This window comes from Lissotriton helveticus, chromosome 11, assembly GCF_964261635.1.
Source record: "Lissotriton helveticus chromosome 11, aLisHel1.1, whole genome shotgun sequence".
NCBI classification, from domain to species: Eukaryota; Metazoa; Chordata; class Amphibia; order Caudata; family Salamandridae; genus Lissotriton; species Lissotriton helveticus.
In genome coordinates this window covers 723,889,042-723,914,865 of record NC_136072.1, presented here as the reverse complement: position 1 = coordinate 723,914,865, position 25,824 = coordinate 723,889,042, and the positions used below count along the sequence as shown (strand labels likewise).

The 25,824-nt window shown below is 45.7% G+C and overlaps 1 protein-coding gene across 1 annotated transcript in view; it reads right to left on the bottom strand.

Annotated features, from left to right (window-relative positions):
• DOCK5 (dedicator of cytokinesis 5) overlaps nt 1-25,344 on the bottom strand; it is an 852,732-nt gene extending 827,388 nt beyond the window's left edge. The window contains exon 1 of the mRNA XM_078666602.1: nt 25,167-25,344. Coding sequence (XP_078522728.1) covers nt 25,167-25,212 — 46 coding nt within the window. The 5' untranslated portion in view covers nt 25,213-25,344. The remainder of the gene's footprint in view (nt 1-25,166) is intronic.
• Between the last annotated feature and the right edge of the window lie 480 nt (nt 25,345-25,824).

Below are 25,824 nucleotides of genomic sequence, written 5' to 3'. Positions count from 1 at the left end.
CTCGTGAGCCGCGGGCAGTGCGCGGTCTCCCGCAACGGGAATACACAAGTCTTAGTCCAGTTCACCCTGAGGCCAGATAGCCTCCCGAACCTGCCCAACATGTCCACCGCGCCTTCCAACGCCCTCCCGGAATCCGCCAAGTACAATAACAGGTCATCGGCATACAATGATATATAATGCGACTCAAACCCCTGCACAATGCCGTCATAGGGGACTCCCGATCTCGCCTGCGCCGCCAGCGGCTCCATCGCCAAGGCAAATAGTAGAGGGGACAATGAGCAGCCCTGCCTCGTGCCCCTACAAACCGGATAAGCCGGAGAGACCATAGCCCCTAACCGCACCCGTGCCTTAGCCGAAGAATAAAGCACCCTCGTCCACCTCCGGAACCCCTCCCCAACTCCAAACTTCACCAACACGCCATCCAGATAATCCCATTCCAAGCTGTCAAACGCCTTTTCGATATCTACCGACAACACCACCGGGCCCCGTTCCGCTGTAGCTGCATCATCAATGACCCCAATCAACCGACGGATATTCATCGAGGTGCTCCTGGTCGGGATGAATCCCGCTTGATCCCTATGCACCAATGAGGTCATCTGCGGTAGGAGCCTAGTAGCTAGGATGCGGCTCAAGATCTTATAGTCTACAGTCAGCATAGACAACGGGCGGTAAGAAGAGACATCCAACGCATCCCTGCCCGGCTTCAGCAGCGGCACTACCAGCGCCTCCCTCATAGAGTCCGGCAACCGCCCCAATTGGCTCGCTTCAGCATACACCATCTGCAGCCTGGGCGCCAAAACATCTATAAATTTAGAGTAGAACTCGATCGGTAGCCCATCCACCCCTGGGGTTTTGTTCCGCGCCATATGACCAATTGCTCCTCTGATTTCTCCCAGGGTGATGGGGCCCCCCAAGTCCCGGGCATCCTCCACATCTAGTAGCGGTAAAGTAATTTGACCTAAATAATCACCTATCTCTCTAGTCCCCGCTTCAAGGTGACTGGCATACAGTCCCGTATAGTAGGACTGGAAGCGCCCCAGGACCGCCGACTGCGAATAATACCTATTGTCAAAGTAAATAAGTTATTTCCTATAACGACGGCTAAAGCACTTCCTCAGAGAATGCTCCCACGTGCCTTGTAATGATCAACAGCACAACGCGTTCCCAGTTAACTCGTCGGCTGATGTTAACTATGTATTCAGGATGATCATGGAACCCTCTCTCAGTCGTGAGCTTGGGCGTTTCTCCTACAACTGGACTGGAAACCAAAATCAGTACTTGGAAAAAATGGCCAAGCCGGCCTTTGCTCCCTTCCGGTCTACTCTCTCTGTGCCTTTCGCCCTTGTGTTCTTTTTGCCTCCTGCATAAACGCCGAGGAGCTGGAGACAAAGGCAGTAGCCGTCGTCCACTATTAAACATCGGTCTCCAGTGGCTCCTACCCCTGGGGGAATGCCCGGTGTAATAAATGGCCTATCCGGCCGCTGTGTCATCCTGCTAGTTCAAGCCCTCCTAGGCGGTGCTTCATCCTGTTTGGGGCTTAGCAGATTTATAATCAACTTGCAACTTTTATTCTGCCTCACTCATTTAGGCCAACGCCACAATTCTGCTTTTATTCCAAAATAAGCCTATTGCTCTCTTAAATAACCCCCTTGCCATACCCGTTCTGTCTGGTATTCGTCTCAATGCTCTTTATACAAAACTAAAGTAGTTCAATGTGTCAATATGGCGAGAAGAAGTAAACAAACACATACTTTAAGTACAGAAACTGCTGAAGGCATTGGGTTCAAGTCACGTTTCATATTATTTAATTCTCTTTAATATGCTATTTTTATTCTGGATTTTTGATAACAGGAGTGTAAATGTGTTGGTCTACAATTTTGGTGCTTTCATATTATTTTGTGCTGCTTTTCGCATTGAATATTTGTAAAGTGCTCCAATTACTTTTGCCAGTCCCTTCTTGTAAAGTACCGTGAAAAGGCTAGGATTGGAAGAAGGTGGTCATGAAGGTAGTGGCCAACCGGAAGCTCGATGGTATAAACCACCAGGGAGACAACATCTCAAACGAAAGAGTCCACAAAACAGTTCATCCCAGATGAGAACTAAAGCATTATGTTACGTCTTAAAATAACAACAGGATTGGACAATCAATACTGCAAAATGGCCCCAATTCATGGGAGTGACTTAAATTCAATCCTGATTTTGACTTCAACCAAATCTAAGCGTCCGGGGAAAGCAATTCCACCTATCCTCCTAGAAGTATGTGCAAGTGTCCGGGCATTAGTATTGTTGGCAGAAAAAAAGGGCTCACACAAAGTCACCCTTATAACTTGTGGTCATTTGCCAGCTAAAAACGATACAATGGTGGGGATAGAGAAAGTAGGGCAAGGAATAACAAACACAGACAAAGAATGGTAAACTCCAGTGGCCGACAGACCTATTGTTCAATTAGGTGATTCATTAAAAGTGAACTTGTACAGTCTACAATATGTATCTGAAGGACAATGCTGTACCAGCCGCTGAAAGGTACTGCAAGACTGCTAGAATTATGAGGCAACTGAGGACCAAATTATGCGGCAGAGTTGTCTAAATTATGTGGCAAGAAAATGGAAATTATGTGGCACAGTATGGGGCAGTACTACTTCACTATTTTGGCACTTAAACATACATTAGTACAGTCTGTTTAAACGTTTTGCCTCATAAGAACCTGAATACCACAAAAACTCAACTTTGGCCGTGGCCAGTTATCCTTTGCAAATGGTCTGTACTGCATAATACCGCCTGTGGCACGCTGAAGCGACCTTTTATCCGTTTAAGTCACAGAGCAGTTACAGCTGAAATCTGCAAATGATGCAGTAGCTGGTAGATTCGATGGCAAACGTGGAAAATCCATAACTATATAGAACACACGCAGCAGCCCTACCTAAAATGCCCAGGCCTCTCGAATTCATCGTGAATGGTATACAACCTTTACAACGAAACTTTTACAACGAACTACCATTACAACGCAACTTTTACAACGCAAACTATTACAACGCATAGCGCTGGGGGGCGCTCTAGGATAGGGAATAGGTTTAATTTACTATCCAACACCTTCCCTACTATCCACGGGGACTGGAGTTGGAATAGTAAATGAAACTATTCACTATCCAGCGCCCAAAAGCATTATGCGTTGTAATGGTATGCGTTGTAAAACTTGCGATGTAAAGGTAGGCGTTGTAAAAGTATGCGTTGTAACGTCATACATCCATCGTGAATATGGATACCGGCCTCATAATTGTATACCAATAGATGCATGTGGAAAAAGTCAGATCATTCTACTATTTGATATTTCACAGTAAGAACTCCACACTCGAACATGGATGCACTTTTCACAACTATTTATTTCCCTTGCGAAAGACTGACAAAAAGTTCACCACAGACCAGGAAAACAACCATGTGGTCATAGCTCTCCCTATCACTGCCACTGCACAGCTGAGAGTCAATCACTGTTGCTCCAGGTGACATGACGTGCTGAAACTGACGCGTGAGTCACGGTCTTCGCCACCAACATGTTGTCTTAGCGATCATAGGGGCAGGCTTCACAGCTCTTTCTGCCACAAACATAACCACAAACACAAATGTGTTTGTCAGGTCGACAATCTTCCAGTTACACGTGTGAAATGCTTTTTACTCACCGCGGGGAATTCCTCCCATTAAACGAAGCTGCAAAGATCCAGTGAAAAAGAGTTAAGTTTACACTGTCCAAAAAACTGCAATTATTAAAAGCGTCAGAAGCCATGCTGTTCACACTGCAACACACCTACTGGTTCCATAAAAAAACATGTAAAGACTACATCTCGCTACCACTACACATTATGGCTAGATTTCTACGTGTTTTTTAGTATTTTGTATAGTGCTACTCTACCCAAGGGGGTGGGGTGTCAGAGCGCTAAATAAGCAAACCGAGAAACTCTAGTCTCGAGAAACACATTTAACAAGGGAGAGAGGCGTCTCAAGAAATACAAGTAACAGGAGAACAGCACCAAACCAGCAAGTAACATCACAAAATGTAAAAAAACAGCAAAAAGTAGGAGTGAGGAGACACGGTAGAAAAGGATGGTGAAGAGGGCAAAGTAAAAATCGGAGAAACGACTAGAAAGGAGAAGTACAGAGAAAATATGGAAATATTATCTGTTTGCATAGCCGAGATGTAAAAAATGACAGGCAGGAAAAAATAAACCACATTTGAACACTCCCGCAATATACATGGCCCACATATCTCACGTCCAGAAGACTCCTATGCATTAAAGCACTCCACCAGGGCATTAAGGGGGTGTCCCTGGTGTCACCCCACTAACCTAGGAGAGGATAAAACTCCAACTCAAGAAGCTTGAAAAGGATCCTTTACTTCGTCTGCAGGTTCATCATGTAGTCTTAATTTTCAGGCTTCCAAACTGGGCTACGTGATTCGATGTTGTGTGTGGGTGACAAATGTGTGTGTGTTTTATTTTAGCAATAAGGAATTGACATGGTCAACATAAATTCCCCTTCAGGTACTTCGCTTAAAATCAAACCCCTTACATGTCCACTGTGTCCGTCATTATGCCATTAGCCACGCCCCAATTGTTTAAAAAAAGACAATCAAAATGTCAGCTGGCGCCGACAAAAGGGACTTTGGTTGCTAAAATGTTCTCTGAATGGAAGGCAGATGCACCAAAGTCCACCTATTCTCCATATGCAGACTCAACCGCTAGCACAGAGGGTGCAACCTGCCATCACCAATCTGTACCTATGCGGTGTTTGGCACGGGACAGGGAAGCAGAGCTCATTGGCAGGAAAAGAGCATGGATTTTCGGTGCTTCAGGTATAAAATAATTTAGCCTTCTGTCCTGCTCCTTGAACAGTGGCAGATCTTCTGGCCATCTGCAGTAACTCAGTGATGCCATGAAGTGGCCTTCTAAGGCGACTGCCTTACCTCGCCTATGGAAGCACCGGCTGTGCTACAACTTTGTGTTGAGTAAGCAACAAGAGTGGACAAACTCCTTCCTAAGGCTCAATTGTTAGCCGCTGCCCACCACTCAAAAGTCCAAAAGTATTCACCCCCCCCTTTCCATCTCCAGAACCCACTGTGCAGTTGGGGTACAGGGGCGAAGCAATTACAGAAGCAGGAATACTTAATCAGCTACTGCTGAATTAATTATGAGAGACTGATTGAGTGCCTGCAAATTCACCTCTTCCAATAAAAAAAAACCTGCTTATTCAACAGTGCAATCTGGAAACACCAGTCAGTTGCTGAAATTGATGGCAGACACTGACATATTGATCTCCAGTTCAAAATGAAGCCTTTGTGGCTGTAAAGGGAACTTGAAACGCTTGTGTATTGGCCAAAGCAGACCATAAATAGTTTCTAGTATGGATGTTGCAAACTAATGGGTATTTCTGAAATATGTAGGTTCGCCCATGTGATCTTTTTTAGCGGTCACTTCTTGTGAAAGACCACCAAGAAGACTTTCATTAGAACACATACATCCCCAGTGACACCCCTACCGGAAGCACCGTCCCCTCCTCAACATATCCAGGGACAACAGATTTCACAAGAACTGCCCCTGATAAAACCTGCATCATCCTTCCAAATAGACTTCACCTTCATTAATATCGATTTAATGTCCACCCTTCCCTTTACCAAACTTTGGACTTTTGAAACATGGAGTCTGTACTGGGACGCCCCACAATTCAGTAAAATGTAAGAGCAACAATAGATTGGGTAATCTCCCTCTGCCACAGTTGGTTTATCTACCAAAACTGCAAGTACCTAAAGTCGATCAAGTTTGCAGTTATGAGCTGTCCAAGAAAAGTCATTCCTCCTCCGTGGAGAGACAACATGTTTAAAGTTATGATAGAATCTAAGATGAGAATGGAGAGCCTTCATATTGTACTACTGGAAGTAAAGCGGAAATTTCGCACCAGAATCATTTCACCAGGATTAGAGAAAAACAAAAAGTAAACTGGGGAGCACATGGGAAGCTTTAGTGTGGACTTACAAAAAATAACTAAAGATTTTCTCCAGAACAGGCAAGAAGAGAACGGCTATCTTTTCACATGGACATGCTAGAAGTATTTCTGATGCTTTTCCTTTGCAGGAGAAAAATAAAACAGTCACCTCTCAATATGTAGGAATGCACAAGGATTGTTTTGGGTATTAGCCAGTCATTCAAGAACAGAACCTTTGCAAGGCTGAGTGGACAACCTCTGTCCAGGATTTTGTGGATATGATAAATTAGCTCCTTGAAAGACCACCTGCCAATCACAGACTATCTAAAATTTGAGAGACGTTGCGGCCTATGAGGATGCTCAACATTGGGAGCAGATGGGTCCCCGAGAACCCAGAAAGGTTTGATAAAGATTAAGAGATGGTTTCAACTATAACGCTATAGGCAAGTTGGACAGGTTCAGCTACCTAGGCATACTGTTGGACGACAGACTGTCCTGGGAGCCATTATTGAAATCACATACTCAATCCTTTAACAGGGTTGCCTTTAGCATCAATGCCTTTTCAATGCGTATAGGCTATAGTCATGTAAAGTCTATAACTACACCTCTATAATGCTAAGTGTGTCCTAACTGTAACCTATGGGGCAGAAATTTGGTGTTACAAATCATCTTTTTTAATACAAAAGGCAGAAAATAATCATCTAAGGAAACTGTTACGAATCCCACATAACGTCCCTGCAGAAATGGTTCATGAAGAGATAGGGGCAGATTATATAGTTGACTATATACGTCTGCGCCCGATACTATTATGGTGCTCTATATGGACTAAAAAAGTAATTGGATTTTAATAGATTAATTTTAAGAGATTTTTTGAATTTGTATTTTAGCTTGTGTATTCCATGGTTGAGCTATATAAAAACTACCCTGTTAAATCTGGGCCTATTGCATGTTTTACATTCGCCAGAGAAAATGACCAAATCAGTCATTGCAGGAGTCAAGAAATCATTTTACAAGTATACCCTAGAAGTTAGAATGCAAGACTCACAGCGAAAACGCTGCTGCATACATTATGCTATGGTAAAATCTATTGATAAAATGGAATTTTATCTAACATTGGATATGCTGGTGAACCATAGAAGATTTTAAACATATCTTCATTTGAGTGTGTTCCCATACCTTGTAGCCGTGTGGCATAGGCCACAAGATCCTCCCGTATGTTCTTGTGATGAGTTCTCTGCACTAGACACCTTACACAATGTACTAATTTGCCCTAAATGGGCTAATCTGCGTCAAAAGTATATTCACCCATTACTTGTACATCTGAATTTCAATCAAGCGAGTCCCGCTCTTTTATATCTATAATGTTTTGATAATTTTACTGTTTGTTGGTATGTATCGAGATTTTTAATAGCGGTGTATTATGCTCATGTTGGAGACTGAACTGTATGGAACTTCATGATATTAAGTGATGTTCTTAATATTTTTTATGGTTGTTTTTATTGTACTTTTATGATTGCCGATGTTAATCAAATAAAGTAATTATTGATAGATTGATAGATTAAGAGATAGTTTCAACTATCTTTTCCTGACAACTCTTAAGATTTGACTGACCTCCGAGAAGAAAAGCCTAGCATTTCCAAAGGATTTCAACAATGACAAATTTACGGATGAACAGATCTCTAGATCTCCTGTGATTTTGAGAACCTTGAAAAGCCGACACGACTCCCCATGGCTTCAATGAGTATATTCGAAAAGAGCTGTGAATGTGATAAAGCAAAGTCAGCTCCCTACCTTCTCCCCGTCCCCCCAAGATTAATATCCCATTGCCGAGCTGCTGGGAAGGTCATACCCACCACTACCAAAATGTACTCCGATACCAATGGCAGATTCTGTACCATACAAGTACCCGTTAACATTAACAACTGTTGAGGGGCTAAGACTAGAACTAGTCCTGAAGGCCCTTTCGATCAGGTTCCGCCCTTTGTCAAGCCATGAGAAACTGACTTCTAGGCACATCCATGATTAGCTTCTGCAGAAAAATAACCTCACCAAAACTGCTGTAAAACGTCGTATGTTTCACAAGTTTCAGGTCCTAACTGTCTGTTAAAGTGATGGGACTTTAGCCAATAGGTTTGGAAAATATTGTTGCACAATGAATTGTGTGGCCTCATTTAAACAGAAAACTCCAAGGTGAAGAACTTGCATCCCAATTTCTTTGGGGTTGTGGGCTGGGGAGTCAGACTCCCTAAGTTCACTCGAAATAATTAAAAGTCTGGTATAAAAAAATAGAAATTCTAGAGCTGTTTTCATCGTATTGTTCCATTGGCTAGAAATGCTAAACACCCTTCCCTGGAAACAGAACTCGGCTCCTTCATATATATTTCCGGTGCATCAGAAGCTGCTGTTGGATTTCTGGGTGTGGTTGAATCACCTTTAAACTATGAATCACGTCAGACCACAGACTTAAAGGACATCCGTCAGCAGAGGCCCTTCTTCCATTATCTTCCATTCTTGTGGCCTTTCTTGGCACATACAGATTTTTTTCACCAAAAAAACAAAATATTGTGAAACTTGCGGTCTTTCAGGCCACTCAAAGTGCTTTCAGGCATCCGCACTGAGCTTCTGGTTGCTGACCGCATGAATCTATTAATAGTGCCTACTTTGCATTTGTATTCGACTCATAAATATGTCCCCTGATTGATTTTGACCACGATGATACAGACGAAGGACTTTATTTAGAGAAGGGTGGTAAATCAGCAGACACATCCTTACCCCCAAATCAGAAGTGTAGATCCATAAATGGGGAATAACCAGTAAATAAAGTTTCCTAATATTTTTCGACATTTCATGGGTGAGCAGTTGCCTCACAGTGTCAGCTGGTGGCATGCAGAACTGTGTTACCGTGCTATAATGTGATATTACTGCGCCGCTCAGAATGCATGGAAAAGGTTGAAATTTGCAGTAAGAGGGGGGGCCTAAATCCCGCTACTTTGGGCTGGACTGTTCCAACTGGGCAAGGACCAGGTGGGATCTGCATATGGCTGGTCTCTGCCTGGAGTGTGCAAGGAAACGATGGTCTGGAGTAGTTATTACCAGTGGCTGAGATTAATACACGCATTCCATCCATCACCTTTTGTCCTGGCTTTTAAGCCTCCCTCACTTTGCATGCTGGGATTTTTGAGCCCCTACTTTCAGTGGAAAATGCAGAACCCCAAGTCCCAGAATATACTGTGCCAGGGACTAAAAAGGCGGGAATACCAGTGTCACGTGACTTGTGGTCACTCTGCAGCCAAACAGGCCGCAACTTCGACTTGGGCGACTGACTTAAAGTCTTGGCTGAAAGCGTTCAGTTAAGGGGAAAAAAAAGAAACAGCCCCCAAATTGAACATTTTGTACCAGAGCGCTAGGTTTCCGTTCTCGGCAGGGATGAGTCGCCGCGCCATGCACACTGCTTCCAGCCCTCGAGCCGCCTGACTCACAAGGCCCAGCTCACGTTGTCTGCACTGCCTTGTACCGGCCACGCCAAAGTAACATTTGACTTTCAGAAGCATTGACTCACATTTTAAACAGCAAACAGCTGCTTCTATATTTACCTTCTGGCGCTGGATTTCTTTGTCACTGGGCTCGACTGGGGAACGTCAAGAAAAGATCACACACCGCACTGCAAACTCGAGTTGATTGCTTTATGAGACAGATGCTGTGAGAATCAAGAGATGACAGGTGTTTCTAAACATAAACTACTTTTATTTAAGAGGCAATTAATAAAGCTGTGCTTCATGAATGGGAGGGATTTACTCTTACATTGTGGAGTCAGGAGTAAATTACTCGTGCTCATATTTAAAAGAATGAGCGTGAATGAGGCCCTTAAATTCAGATGCAAACGGGGCGCTCCTCGTTATCAGATGTTAAAGACCCTGGGTCAAGAAGTAAACTCGAAAAGATGATGGCGCCTAAAATCATGAAATTTGTGATAAAGTAGAGAACCTGCGATCAGATAAAACCTGCTATTAAATCACAAATATTGTGATAAAACCGCAAGAGGAAAGAAAAAGCTCACAAGGTTCACCATTGTTGCACTAGAATTCACCAGGATATGACTTGAAGTTGACAGCATAGAACCAGATTCACTAGTGCTCCATGAGGTCTACTAGGCAGAATGTGTAAGAATGCACCAACCCAGCATGTGCATTCACCAGCACATCTCAAGACTTGTCAATGGGCAAGCGGACTTGCCATCACATCATTAGTACCGTCGTCATAATTTAAGATTTGGCGCTGCCCCACAAAGGCTTACCAGTGTGGAGGAAGAACTCACCAGCCAACCGCAGGAGTCACTGTCACGCCACAGGGCCTACTCAGTCAACCACAAAAGTCACCATTGCGTCTCAAGGATTTATCAATGCATCGCACTACAACACTTACCAGTGCAACGCAAGACGTGCCAGTGTACTACAAGACACATCAGCACATCGCAAGGCTTGCCAAAGGCACACCAGTGCATCATAAGGTTTGGAAAGTATGAAAAAACAATTGGATATAAAAGTCTGCTGAACGTGCATGAGCAGCCCCAGGCAGTGTCACAGACAAGCAGGGCGGCACAGAAGCCAACGTCAAGGCAAGAATCGGCAAAGCAAGGGCTGCCTTCATTTAGCTAAAGAGCTGGAGCTCTAAGGACCTAACGCTGCAAACCAAGATCAGACTTTTTAACACCAACCTAAAATCAGTCCTTCTGTATGGAGCTGAAACTTGGAGGACAACAGTGATCACTACCAAAGTCCAAACCTCTATCAACACCTGTCTTGAGGAATATCCTACAAGTCAGCTGGCCAAAAACCCTCAGCAACAACGACCTATGGCAGCAGGCTCTCCAACCCTTGCTCATGTAGACATCATGAAAAGACACTGGGGTTGGATAGGTCACACCCTCCGCAAGCCCGCATCGAACACCACCAGGCAAGCCATGATCCGGAACCCTCAAGGGAAAAGGAAAAGAGGGAGGCTAAGAAACACCTGGTGCAGAGGCCTAGCATCTGACTCCAAGGTTATGGGTTACACATGGAGTCAGATTGAAAGAAAAGCCCAGGACAGAAATGGCTGGAGAATCCTGGATTATGGCTTTTACCCCAGGAGGGGTAGAATGCGTATTGTAACCACAGATGCTGCTTTGTTATGCGTTTTCCACATAAGTATAGATTTTCTGCATTTTCCACATAAGCCATCATCGGCAGCATAATATTCACATTTAACCGCAATACATTTGTTTCTAATTCAAACACATGAAAAGTTCATACAAAACACAAGGCCCTTTGCAAAGGATGACCGGTCACCTCTCAGTTGCTTATTGCTGTATGTGGGTGTTGAACTAGTACTAATGAAGTGAAACCTTTACTCAGACAGAGTTAAGAAGGGTCAAAATTACAACATAATGAAGAAAATACTATCACAAAATGTGCCACATTGCACCCTTTAATTTGCCTTTTCTTGCTGCATAATTTGTTCCAATGCTTCCACATAATTTGGTCCAATCCTACTGCCTAATTCCAGTGGCCACGATTATTGGACTTTCTTTCTAGAACAGCTGTGACTCAACTATCATCTAACACTACCCTTGACAAAAAGCCATACCTGTTTTTTGGCTTTGCCCGTGCTTGTTCTGATCTTTCACTCACTGTATGCTGTAATACAGTAACTGTCTTCCACCTGGAGCAAGCGATACAGCACAGTGTGATTTTTAAACTCAGAAACTATTTATTTTCTACACGTGATGGAGAAAATGATTGCGTTTTCTCAGTTATAACAACATTGACAATGTCTAGTAGCGTAGCAAGCATGGGTCCGGTTGCAAGCAAGGAAATACTACCTATGACTACTGCTGGGGTAGTTAAATACAGCAATTATTATGGTTCAATGTGCCCCTCAAGGCTCTGGGTCCCCGTGCCACTGCACTAGCTGAACCAGTGGTAGCTATATCCCTGAACAGCAGTAAAAAACAAGCATTTGCAATGCATAAGGTCTCGCATTAGGAAAGTTTGAGCTATTGGTATTTTAAATGACACATTTTTTATATATGTGTTGGTTTTGAAAATAGCAAAAATAATAGCTTTGTCATTTACAATGCCAATAGTTATAACTTGTGACACCTATAGCATTTGTAATGCAATATGTGTTGTATTCACGTGACTTAGATGTATTGATATTACAAATAACAATGGCTTTGAATTTTTTTAATAATTAATACTTAAATAAAAGTTATTGTAATTTATAATGGCAATAGCTTAAACTTTTGTAAATAACTTTTGTGAAGAATATGTTCAGTGTATTTTATTGTGACGAAAATCCAAGAACAGAAGTGAAATACTAACCTCTTTTTGTGACATTTGTAATAAAGCTTGAAATATTGAGAGATCATATTTGACCCAGTTGTTGGTAAATGGTTGCACAGATTGATGCTGTGGTGGGGCTGAGAGATGTTGTGGTGGCGACTAGTGATGCTGTGGCATTCAATGATCCTGTGGTAGCGCATAGTGATGTTGTTGTGCCCCTTAGTGATGCTGTGGTGATGCGATAGATAGAGTGAGTGGGATAGATAGAGTGAGTGGGATAGATAGATAGATAGAGTGAGGGCGATAGATAGAGGGAGGGCGATAGATAGAGGGCGATAGAGAGATTGAGTGAGCGAGATAGATAGATAGATAGATAGATAGATAGATAGGAGTGAGGGCGATAGATAGCTAGACAGATAGATAGAGTGCTGGCGATAGATAGATAGAGTGAGGGCGATAGATTGATAGATAGATAGAGTGAGGGCGATAGATTGATAGATAGATAGAGTGAGGGCGATAGATAGATTGATAGATAGATAGAGTGAGGGCGATTAGATAGATAGAGTGAGGGCGATTAGATAGATAGAGTGAGGGCGATTAGATAGATAGAGTGAGGGCGATAGATTGATAGATAGAGTGAGGGCGATAGATAAATTGATAGATAGATTGATAGATAGATAGAGTGAGGGCGATAGATAGATTGATAGATAGATAGAGTGAGGGCGATAGATAGATTGATAGATAGATAGAGTGAGGGCGATAGATAGATTGATAGATAGATAGAGTGAGGGCGATAGATAGATTGATAGATAGATAGAGTGAGGGCGATAGATAGATTGATAGATAGATAGAGTGAGGGCGATAGATAGATTGATAGATAGATAGAGTGAGGGCGATAGATAGATTGATAGATAGATAGAGTGAGGGCGATAGATAGATTGATAGATAGATAGAGTGAGGGCGATAGATAGAGTGAGGGCGATAGATAGAGTGAGGGCGATAGATAGAGTGAGGGCGATAGATAGAGTGAGGGCGATAGATAGAGTGAGGGCGATAGATAGAGTGAGGGCGATAGATAGAGTGAGGGCGATAGATAGAGTGAGGGCGATAGAGTGAGGGCGATAGAGTGAGGGCGATAGAGTGAGGGCGATAGAGTGAGGGCGATAGAGTGAGGGCGATAGAGTGAGGGCGATAGAGTGAGGGCGATAGAGTGAGGGCGATAGAGTGAGGGCGATAGAGTGAGGGCGATAGAGTGAGGGCGATAGAGTGAGGGCGATAGAGTGAGGGCGATAGAGTGAGGGCGATAGAGTGAGGGCGATAGAGTGAGGGCGATAGAGTGAGGGCGATAGAGTGAGGGCGATAGAGTGAGGGCGATAGAGTGAGGGCGATAGAGTGAGGGCGATAGAGTGAGGGCGATAGAGTGAGGGCGATAGAGTGAGGGCGATAGAGTGAGGGCGATAGAGTGAGGGCGATAGAGTGAGGGCGATAGAGTGAGGGCGATAGAGTGAGGGCGATAGAGTGAGGGCGATAGAGTGAGGGCGATAGAGTGAGGGCGATAGAGTGAGGGCGATAGAGTGAGGGCGATAGAGTGAGGGCGATAGAGTGAGGGCGATAGAGTGAGGGCGATAGAGTGAGGGCGATAGAGTGAGGGCGATAGAGTGAGGGCGATAGAGTGAGGGCGATAGAGTGAGGGCGATAAGATAGAGTGAAGGCGATAGATAGATAGAGTGAGGGCGATAGATAGACAGATAGAGTGAGGGTGATTAGATAGATAGACTGAGGCCGATAGACAGAGTGAGGGCGATAGATAGATAGATAGTTGTGTGTGTGGTTGTGTGTGGTTGTGGTTGTGTGTGTGGTTGTGGTTATGTGTGCGTGGTTGTGTGTGTGTGGTTGTGTGTGTGTGGTTGTGTGTGTTATGCTTTGTTTTTCTATGTTTTGTTATGCTATGTTTTGTTGTGTTTGGTATGCTATGTTTTGCTAGGCTATGATATGTTTTGTTTTGTTATGCTATGCTAATTTTTGTTATGTTATGCTATGTTTTGTTATGCTATGCAATGTTTTGTTTTGCTATTCTATGCTTTGTTTTGTTATGCTATGCTATGTTTTTTTGCTATCCTATGCTTTGTTTTGTTATGCTATGCAATGCTTTGTTGTGTTTGTTATGCTATGCTTTGTTATGCTATGCTATGTTGTGTTGTGTTGTGTTTTGCTATGCTATGCTTTGTTTTGCTATGCTATGTTTTGTTATGCTATGTTTTGTTATGCTATGTTTTGTTATGTATGCTATGTTTTGTTATGCTATGCTTTGTTATGCTTTGTTATGCTATGCTATGTTTTGCTATGCTCTGTTTTGCTATGCTATGTTTTGTTGTGTTTGATATGCTATGTTTTGCTATGCTATTATATGTTTTGCTATGCCATGTTTTGCTATGCCATGTTTTGTTATGCCATGTTTTGTTATGCCATGTTTTGTTAGGCTATCCTATGCTTTGTTTTGTTATGCTATGCTCTGTTTAGTTTTGCTATCCTATGCTATGTTGTGTTTTGTTATGCTATGCTATGTTGTGTTTTGTTATGCTATGCTGTGTTTTGTTATGCTATGCTATGTTTTGTTATGCTATGTTTTGCTGTGTTTTGTTATGCTATTTTTTGTTATGCTATTTTTTGTTATGCTATGTTTTGTTGTGCTTTATTACGCTATGCTTGGTTATGCTGTGCTTGGTTGTGCTGTGCTTGGTTGTGCTGTGCTTGGTTGTGCTGTGCTTGGTTGTGCTGTGTTTTGCTGTGCTGTGCTGTGTTTTGCTGTGCTGTGCTGTGTTTTGCTGTGCTGTGCTGTGTTTTGCTGTGCTGTGTTTTGCTGTGCTGTGCTTTGCTGTGCTGTGCTGTGCTGTGTTTTGCTGTGCTGTGTTTTGCTGTGCTTTGCTGTGCTGTGTTTTGCTGTGCTGTGTTTTGCTGTGCTGTGCTGTGTTTTGCTGTGCTGTGCTTTGCTGTGCTGTGCTTTGCTGTGCTGTGTTTTGCTGTGCTGTGCTGTGTTTTGCTGTGCTTTGCTGTGCTGTGTTTTGCTGTGCTGTGTTTTGCTGTGCTGTGCTGTGTTTTGCTGTGCTGTGCTTTGCTGTGCTGTGTTTTGCTGTGCTGTGCTGTGTTTTGCTGTGCTGTGCTGTGTTTTGTTGTGCTGTGCTTTGCTGTGCTGTGTTTTGCTGTGCTGTGTTTTGCTGTGCTGTGCTGTGTTTTGCTGTGCTGTGCTTTGCTGTGCTTTGCTGTGCTGTGTTTTGCCGTGCTGTGTTTTGCTGTGCTGTGTTTTGCTGTGCTGTGCTGTGTTTTGCTGTGCTGTGCTGTGTTTTGCTGTGCTGTGCTGTGCTGTGTTTTGCTGTGCTGTGCTTTTCTGTGCTTTGCTGTGTTTTGCTGTGCTGTGTTTTGCTGTGTTGTGCTGTGCTGTGTTTTGCTGTGCTGTGTTTTGCTGTGCTGTGTTTTGCTGTGCTGTGTTTTGATATGCTGTGCTGTGTTTTGCTGTGCTTTGCTGTGCTGTGTTTTGCTGTGTTGTGCTGTGTTGTGCTGTGTTGTGCTGTGCTGTGTTGTGTTGTGTTGTGTTGTGCTGTGTTTTGCTGTGCTGTGCTTTGCTGTGCTGTTTTGCTGTGCTGTGCTGTGCTTTGCTGTGTTTTGCTGTGCTGTGTTTTGCTGTGCTGTGTTGTGCTGTGTTGTGCTATGCTGTGTTTTGCTGTGCTGTGCTGTGTTTTGCTGTGCTGTGCTTTGCTGTGTTTTGCTGTGTTTTGCTGTGCTGTGCTGTCCTGTGCTGTGTTTTGCTGTGCTGTGTTTTGCTGTGCTGTGTTGTGTTGTGTTGTGCTGTGCTGTGTTTTGCTGTGCTTTGCTGTGCTGTGTTGTGTTGTGTTTTGCTGTGCTGTGTTGTGTTTTGCTGTGCTGTGTTGTGTTTTGCTTTGCTGTGCTGTGTTTTGCTGTGCTGTGTTTTGCTGTGCTGTGTTGTGTTGTGCTGTGCTGTGTTGTGCTGTGCTGTGCTTTGCTGTGCTGTGCTGTGCTTTGCTGTGCTGTGTTGTGTTTTGCTGTGCTGTGTTGTGTTTTGCTTTGCTGTGCTGTGTTTTGCTGTGCTGTGCTGTGTTTTGCTGTGCTGTGCTGTGTTTTGCTGTGCTGTGTTGTGTTTTGCTGTGCTGTGCTGTGTTGTGTTTTGCTGTGCTGTGTTTTGCTGTGCTGTGCTGTGTTGTGCTGCGCTGTGTTGTGTTTTGCTGTGTTGTGTTTTGCTGCGCTGTGTTGTGTTTTGCTGTGCTGTGCTTTGCTGTGCTGTGTTGTGTTTTGCTGTGCTGTGCTGTGCTGTGTTGTGTTGTGTTGTGTTTTGCTGTGCTGTGTTTTGCTGTGCTGTGTTGTGTTGTGTTTTGCGGTGCTGGTAAGGGTATGTGAGGGTGTGTGTGAGGGGGTGTGAAGGTGAGGGTGTGAGGGTGAGGAGGTGTGTGAGGGTGAGGAGGTGTGTGAGGGGTGAGGGGGTGAGGGCGTGAGGGTGAGTGTCTCCAATGAATGTCACTGCTTCGCCTTCTTTGAAAATGTTCAGTGCTGCAAATAGAGCATGCCGCCCTAATTATCACAGCATGAGGCCCCAAAGTGATCATTATCACAGCATGCAGAGAGCCGCCCCATGCTGCTGGAGCACTCAACTGCACATTAATTATAGTTGAGTGCTCCAGCAGCCTGGGGGTCTGTTGACATGCTGTGATAAGTGGGTCTCCTGCTGTGATAATTGTTGCGGTGCCTGAGGAAGTGGAGACTCCTGCTGGGATAATTGTTCTTGTGGCGCCTCAGGAAGTAGAATTTCATGCTGGGATAATTGGTCTGGCGGGCTTGCAGCGCCTGACGTCCAACAAACGTGCACAAGCTGCTCAACCTTGAAGCGCGTTCACAGACCTGGGTCGGCTCGTACCCAGGTCTGTATTGGGCTCGTTCACAGCTGTTACTCCCTTGACAGGGAGGAAGGTGACTATAGTCTCGCTGGCGGGAGCGCTTCGCGCTCCAACGCCAGCTCGACCTAATAAAAATAAAAAAATAAAAAGGGGGCAGGCATTTACTAACTTTTCCAAATTGTTCAATTTCGGGGGCAGTTTGAGACCCACTTGCAAATCTCTGCCAGGAGTTACCCCCAAACACATCACGAGGGCATACAATCTTATTCTGGTGACATGACAATTTTTGCTCCAGAATGGGGATTTTATTCCGCCATAACCACATATAAGATTGTGAACCCTTTTACCCAAGCCATCATCTACGTTATGCCTGCGGTCCATGTGAGAGCAGTCTCTTGAGTCTGCCCATTCATTGCACCGCTTGGCCTTTTCCCTAACAGGGGTGCCCAAAATCAATTCCAATATCTCTACGAAAGCATCGATCCAAATCTTTTCTTTCACCTCCGCAGAAAGAGGACTACCCAGCTGGTTACTCTCAGATTACACAGTACCTGGGCCCACACATTGGTAGAGATGAGTGGATGTACGAGGAGGTGAAAGGAAGGATGGATGAGGGGATGAGTCAGGAAAAGGATGGATGGAAGGATGAGTGTGTGAAAAGGAGGTTGAAAGAGTGGATGGAAGGATGAGTGGATGGAAGGAAGGATGAGTGGATGGACTGATGAGTGGTTAAAAAAATGATGGATGGGTAGATGAATGGGTGAAAGGATGGATGGGTGAAAGGATGGATAGGTGAAAGGATGGAAGGGTGAAAGCATGGAAGGGTGAAAAGATGGAATGATAAATGGGTGAAAGGATGGGTAGATGAGTGGTTGAAAGAATGGGTGGGTGAAAGTATGGAAAGGTGAAAGGATGTTGGATTTGTGGGTGAAAAAAATGGTAGACAAGTGGGTGAAAGGATGGGTGGATGAAAGGAAGGATGATGAGTGGGTTCAAGGATGGAAGGCTAAAAAGGATGGATGTGTGGGTGAAAGGACGGATTAATAAAAGGATGGATGGTTGTGTGGGTGAATTGATGAATTAGTGAGAGGATGGATGGATGAGTGTGTGAAAGGATTGGTGGATGAGTGGGTGAGATGACGTCTAGATGTGTGGATGAAAAAATAGAGTAAACGGAAATCTGAGAGACAGAAATGTATGGATGGAATGGTGAAAGATTGAATGATGGATAAAAGCATGAATGGATAAGAGAATGTAAAGGTGAAATGGTGGATATCAGTAGGTGGATGGAAGCGTTATAGGATGAATAGATCAATTCTTGGATAGAAGAGACAAGGAAGCTCCTCTAGGTAGGTTCAGGCTCACATGCCTTGCTTGATGATTGACATCAGAACTTGGCATCAAAGTGGAGGGCATTTCAATTTTTTGTCTACTGCCCTGTTAGAAATTGGGTTTGTATTGATACTAGAACATCAGGCCAATATCACTCAATGGGGCTGACTGTTTTCCACACAGAGCTTAAGGCCCAGACTCAAAAATGTCACAGTATTGGCCACAGATTTTGGTGTAAAGCCTCTGACCTTGTTCTTATTCCCTCTGCATTAAACACAGACTTTAGATATTTTTTGAGCATCAAGTAGTGCTGGGCACAAGCACGGTATGTGGTCGATGACCACCTTGGCTGACTTACACACCCTGTACATACTGTCAGTTTGACCCTTTGATTCATACAAATCCTACACAATACTTGTCAGAAAGGACTGCAGCAATGCACCTAAATCATGAGCCACATCCCACCTCACACAGACACACACAGCTCAGCCAGTGCACCTCAGTCAGACGTCCCTCTTGAACCCAGTACTAGGGCCCACTACTAGACGTACATATTCACCCAGTCATAGCCCTACAAACACACACCAACCCTCACATGTGCAGCGCCGCCGATGCACCTCAGTCGTACTCACCTCCCATTCAATCCGGTACTAGGGTCCACTACCAGCCGTACACACATACTCAGCCCTACAGAGTACACACCAACCCTCACATAACCACTCGCGCACAACTCCGGCAATGCACCTCAATCCAGACTCCAGTTACAGTATTGCGACTTACCATTTGCACTGCAGGTGCACCCACCCCTGGTGCGACTACCAAACACTCAGTGCTTGCAGTCACACACCTCTCTGCCAATGTGCAGCACTCCCACTCAGTGCTTTAAATTGGGCAGGTACTAACAGATACAGAGTACCTGCAGTTATTTTTTTATATGGAGTACCTGCAATTCTTAGCAGGGATGCAATACTTTTAACATGAGAGTGCATGCACTTCATAGGAGGGATACAGTACTTTTAATATGAGAGTACCTGCACTTCATAGGAGGGATGCAATACTTTTAATATGAGAGTACCTGCACTTCTTAGGAAGGATGCAATACTTTTAATATGAGAGTACCTGCACTTCATAGGAGGGATGCAATACTTTAAATATGAGAGTACCTGCACTTCTTAGGAAGGATGCAATACTTTTAATATGAGAGTACCTGCACTTCTTAGGAAGGATGCAATACTTTTAATATGAGAGTACCTGCACTTCATAGGAGGGATGCAATACTTTTAATATGAGAGTACCTGCAATTGATAGGAGGGATGCAATACTTTAAATATGAGAGTACCTGCAATTCATAGGAGGGATGCAATACTTTTAATATGAGTACCTGCACTTCATAGGAGGGATGCCATACTTTTAATATGAGAGTACCTGCACTTCTTAGCAGGGCTGCAATTCTTTTAATATGAGGATGCCTGCACTTCATAGGAGGGATGTAAAATGTTTAATAGGAGAGTACCTGCACTTCTTAGGAGGGATGCAATACTTTTAATATGAGAGTACCTGCAATTCATAGGAGGGATGCAATACTTTTAATATGAGAGTACCTGCACTTCTTAGCAGGGCTGCAATTCTTTTAATATGAGGATGCCTGCACTTCATAGGAGGGATGCAATCCTTTTAATATGAGAGTGCCTGCACTTCATAGCAGGGATGGAATACTTTTAATATGAGAGTACCTGCACTTCTTAGGAGGGATGCAATACTTTTAATATGAGAGTACCTGCACTTCTTATGAGGGATGCAATGCTTTTCATATGAGTACTTGCACTTTTCAGTAGCAAACATGGACTTTGGGATAATCAGTCTACACGTTTATCCCCCACTCCCCACCCCGCTAATAAACCACTAAATGCAGTTCTGCCAATGCACCTCAATCCAGGCAGCCCTTTTTCATTACACATTACCGACCCCCACTTGCAGCCCCGTTGTGAGGTTTCCTCTTAGCGCCTCAGAGTCCTTCCTTTGCGCCTCTGGGCACTACACGGCGTTTGCCCTACAAACACATCATCTTACGCTTGCGTTCCTTGCCTCATAGTGCCTCTGCGTCTTTCCTGGCGCCTCTACCCTGCATACACAAACACCCCATTCCACTTTTTTTCAAGGCCATGCACAGCTACAAAGTTACATCGCCGAGCTCGTCTCAGTCCCGGGAAAGGGTAAAAAGTTACTTTACAGACTTCCGCTTGCTGGGGCGCTCTCGACAGGCCTGCCCCGGCCCTCCCCGGCATGTCCCAGGCAGCGCTGCCAAGCCAGCACAAGCAGGCACAAAACGAAGGCATGGAACAAAACCTCGCATTCCGCCTCCTTTTACAAACACACACAATGCAGGGCTGCCAAGCCCGACCTCGGAGCGGGAGAGCACAGGCATTAACCATTCACCAACTGCCCCGGAGAACAATATCTCTCTGCCCGCCCTCAGATACCTTTCGCCCTAGTTACCCCTCTCAAATTGCCTCAGAACTTCTTCCCGCAAATCTCTCTCAAGCTTTCCAGACCACGCTCCCTTTTAAAACGTGTTAACTCCCCTGCCAAGCCTATCTGAAATATTATAAATATAAATACGGCCCCAAAGGGCTTTCAAGCTTCCCGTATAGCACGTATATCCCTCCTCTGGGTTACATCTCACCCCCACACCACAGCCATATCTCTCAATCCTTACTTCACACACATTAACCCTTCTCTATAAACCTCTCCCGCCTCTTTCCTTCAGACACCCCCCACGACCCTCCCCAAAATGACTTCTGTCTCCTCCCTTTAAACTGTCATATTAATTTCCTTCAAATATCTCAACTCCCCCCCCCCCCTTTACATGCCTATAACCTCCCGTCGCTTATCCCACAAATCATTTCAAACTGGAACACTGGGCTGTCACTACAAGGCTGTTCTTTCTACGTACAACACTGTCATGGATTTCTGTACGGTTGGAATATCATCGTTCGTACCTATAGTACGGCAGTTACACAATTAAATCCGTTCCATATAGGTTTTATAGACTGACATTGGAGTGTATATTTGCATTCAAACCGTATGTGTATACGTAATGCTCTATGCAGGCAACAGGCGAGAAAGGGGGGGTGGTCTGCGTGCAAAGCGTGACGAACTGACGCAGTATGTAAACAATGAAAGAAGACGTCTCACCAGCGTGATATTTGTAAACACGTGAGCTCACACCAAAGCCATAACAGTACAATAAGTGCAACATGAAACTAACAGGTTATTAAAACACTAAATTGTCAATAGACCGCCAAACAAAAAAAACTAAAAATTGTTACAAAAAGTTTCATTTGGGCTTCTTGACATTATAAATTAATCATATGTGAAAAGGCGCCCCCCTTTCAGAACGGTATGAAACATGGATCACTGACAAACCAAACCAAACGCCTGAAACCACGAGACGTGCCTTGTAATCCCGGCTTCGCCACTTGATCACATTGTGTGAACCTGGGCACATGAAATGCCGGTCACTCACTCAAAGGCTCAAACTACCGACGATTACCGTAGTAAAGAAACAAGGTGAGGTGCAGAGGGACACTTTGAAGAAGCAGTTCTGCAGCAAACTCAAATTACACTTCCGGAAAAATCTAGACTCGCTTCAACCTGCCGGTGGGTGCACAAAACGGAAATTTACACGTAATGCAATGTTTGCCTAGGTGAGGAGAACGATTATCGTGGAACGTTCAACAGTTTCACTTCATTTTAGCTGGCAGGTTCCTTCTTTTTTATTTAATCTCAATTTGTTTTTAAATCACAGCTGCGCATTTTCTAATGAGTTACTTGAAGCTAACCTTTCAAACCTTGGGGTCCCCTAAAAAGTGCCTGTCTCACTCTCCTCCCAAAACAATATATAATACCTGGTAATCGCCTCTACTTTTAAGGGGGCTCGATTTTGACATTCGAAATTTACTTTTTTTTGTTGATTTTTCTCTCTAAAACATACATTCGGATCAAAGCATTTTCCATAGAACAACCCCCCCCCCCCCCTCCCGTACCAGCTCGCTAACACTGTGCTTACTGATCAGCAGCATCTAACACAGGGAACTTCAGTGGGGCAACACGTTGGGGACTTCTACACAATGTAACCAGGGGCCCAGAGTCTACCATCTGTACACAGGTATTCACTGGCCTTGGGGTAAAGGGGGGCCCTGGAGGGTTGCCCCAACCCCTGCGCAGCAGGAGGCTGCGTTCCGCCCGCAGCACACACTCACTGGGGCCAAAGTCACTCACAAGAACTCAAAACTCCGACACAATAAAAGTGATCGCCGGGCGCCTGTCAACGCTGCATGCCCGGGAGGCACGCGCACTGCCACGTGCTGCCAAAACAAGACAAACTCACTGATTTGTATTACTGGTGGGAAGACTTAATGGAGAGAAGAATCTCAGAACTAAAGAGTGTTGTCCCAGTAAGTACTGTTGGAAAAGTGAATCAGTGGGGGTTCGAGATCATCGCCTCTTTCAGAAGCCCCTCCTGGCAGAACACACAATGCACCATGTACTGTTTTGCACCCCCACTCACAAGGTTTTTGAATTGGTGTTACATTTCAGGTTCTGTAGAGTCATTGTGGGAGGGGGAGGGGCACCTCGGCAGCTGGCTAAGAGAAAGGCAGGGCATCTGAGGTGGCACAAGGTTGAAAGGTGGGGTGTGGGCATGTTTCCAAGGACGTGGGGGGAATAATATTGGGCGTATGTGCGTTCGGGCCTCAGGGTCATTTCCTAGGACGGGATGGGGCGTGCGTGTGTCCCACGGGGTGCGGGTTGGCTCCAGGGGGATGGAAGGGACGCATGTGCCGGGCCTTCAAAGATGCAGTGCAGAGAAAAAAATATCTAGCGTCGAACCTCTACAGCACCAGCCATAGGCATTCCTGAATGTGGCCTTTTTGATGACGTCAGCAGGGGGTTTGAGGCGCATTGTGCCATCATTCCCCGGAGGGCCCTTTCAAATGAGGTTTATAACGGGGGGGGGGGGGCAGCAGGGGTTGGTCGCAGGGCTAAGGGGAAGATTAGAGTCATGCGTCTCTAAAGACTGAAAGAGGAGATGAGATCCAGGGCAAAAAATATATATCATTTCGAAGTCCAAAATCTCTAACAATACCCAACGATAGGCATTCCTGAATGTGTCTATGTTTGAAATTCCTGAATGTGGCTATGTTTGATGACGTCGGCACAGTTTTGCTATACCCTGTGACATCATTCCCTTTGGAGGCTTGTGTCCAGAGCTCGGGGGGGGGGGGGGGGGGGGGTCCCAGAGATTGTGTGAGACGGAGCTCGCGCCAACTGTCATAGAGGGCATTGGGCTTGAGGAAGTGCCCCTCTTGGATGGGGGGGCTTGTAGAAGTGCCTCTCTTGGATGGGGGGGCTTGTAGAAGTGCCTCTCTTGGATGGGGGGCTGGTAGAAGTGCCTCTCTTGGATGGGGGCTGGTAGAAGTGCTTCTCTTGGATGGGGGGCTTGAGGAAGTGCCTCTCGTAGAAGTGCCTCTCTTGGATAGGGGGCTTGTAGAAGTGCCTCTCTTGGATGGGGGCTGGTAGAAGTGCCTCTCTTGGATGGGGGCTGGTAGAAGTGCCTCTCTTGGATAGGGGGCTTGTAGAAGTGCCTCTCTTGGATGGGGGGCTTGTAGAAGTGCCTCTCTTGGATGGGGGCTGGTAGAAGTGCCTCTCTTGGATGGGGGGCTTGAGGAAGTGCCTCTCGTAGAAGTGCCTCTCTTGGATGGGGGGGCTTGTAGAAGTGCCTCTCTTGGATGGGGGGCTTGTAGAAGTGCCTCTCTTGGATGGGGGGCTTGTAGAAGTGCCTCTCTTGGATGGGGGGCTTGTAGAAGTGCCTCTCTTGGATGGGGGGGCTTGTGGAAGGGCCTCTCTTGGATGGGGGGCTTGTGGAAGTGCCTCTCTTGGATGGGGGGGGGGGCTTGAGGAAGTGCCTCTCTTGGATGGGGGGCTTGAGGAAGTGCCTCTCTTGGATGGGGGGGGGGGGCTTGTAGAAGTGCCTCTCTTGGATGGGGGGCTTGTAGAAGTGCTTCTCTTGGATGGGGGCTTGAGGAAGTGCCTCTCGTAGAAGTGCCTCTCTTGGATGGGGGGCTTGTAGAAGTGCCTCTCTTTGATGGGGGGCTTGAGGAAGTGCCTCTCGTAGAAGAGCTTCTCTTGGATGGGGGGCTTGAGGAAGTGCCTCTCGTAGAAGTGCCTCTCTTGGATGGGGGGCTTGTAGAAGTGCCTCTCTTGGATGGGGGGCTTGAGGAAGTGCCTCTCGTAGAAGTGCCTCTCGGATGGGGGGCTTGAGGAAGTGCCTCTCTTGGATGGGGGGCTTGTGGAAGTGTCTCTCTTGGATGGGGGGCTTGAGGAAGTGTCTCTCTTGGATGGGGGGCTTGTAGAAGTGCCTCTCTTGGATGGGGGGCTTGAGGAAGTGTCTCAGGGCTGAGGAGAGGAGCATACACCCCCCGACCCACGATAGGGGCAGGGGCGAGTGCAGGCGCGGAGGGTGAAATGTTGTTTCCTTGGGCGCAGCGCTCTCAGGCTGACAGGGCAGAGTTTGTAAACTTTCTCCAGCGCAGAAGGAAGCGCCGGCAATGATCAAAGTGCGCGCTGCGGTACTCACCCACGCCAAACTTCTCCCTCTTGGTGGGGATCCAGCGGGCTCCCATGCTGCCCCCCACCAGGGACGAGGCGCCCCCTCCTCACACCAGCAACGGGTCCCAATCCAGCCCTGCCACTCGCCGCAGCTCCGCCATGTTTGTGCAGCCAGAGGGGAAGGAGGAGAGAGGGGAGGGATTGGGGCTGGGAGGTGAGGCCAGCCTGGGAGGCTCTGGAGGAGGGAGGGCGAAAGCTACGCCGGGCTTTCCACGGGGAGGAGTGGATCTCTCACTCAGATCACTGGGGCGCCAGTGGTGATCAGGCAGGCTCAGGGCCGCACTAGTGAGCAAGAATACGGCACTCGCTATTAGGGAGAGGGCAGCACTGGTGACCCCACGACTCTAGGCAACTGCGCCAGTGATTGTGAGAAAAAAAAATGTGGAAAGAGTTGCGCCAGTGACCGGTGAGAGAGCTCCGCACCGGGAAGGGAGATGCACTAGTGATAAAGGGAGATGCACTAGTGATCTGGGAGAGGACACGACTGGCGACGCTATGCCTCCAGGAAACTGCACTAGTGATCGCGGAAGGAGCTGCGCTAATTTATTTATTTATTTTATTTATTTATGCATTTTTATATAGCGCGGACTTTACCCGAAGGCGTCAGAGCGCTTCACATTAGGAAC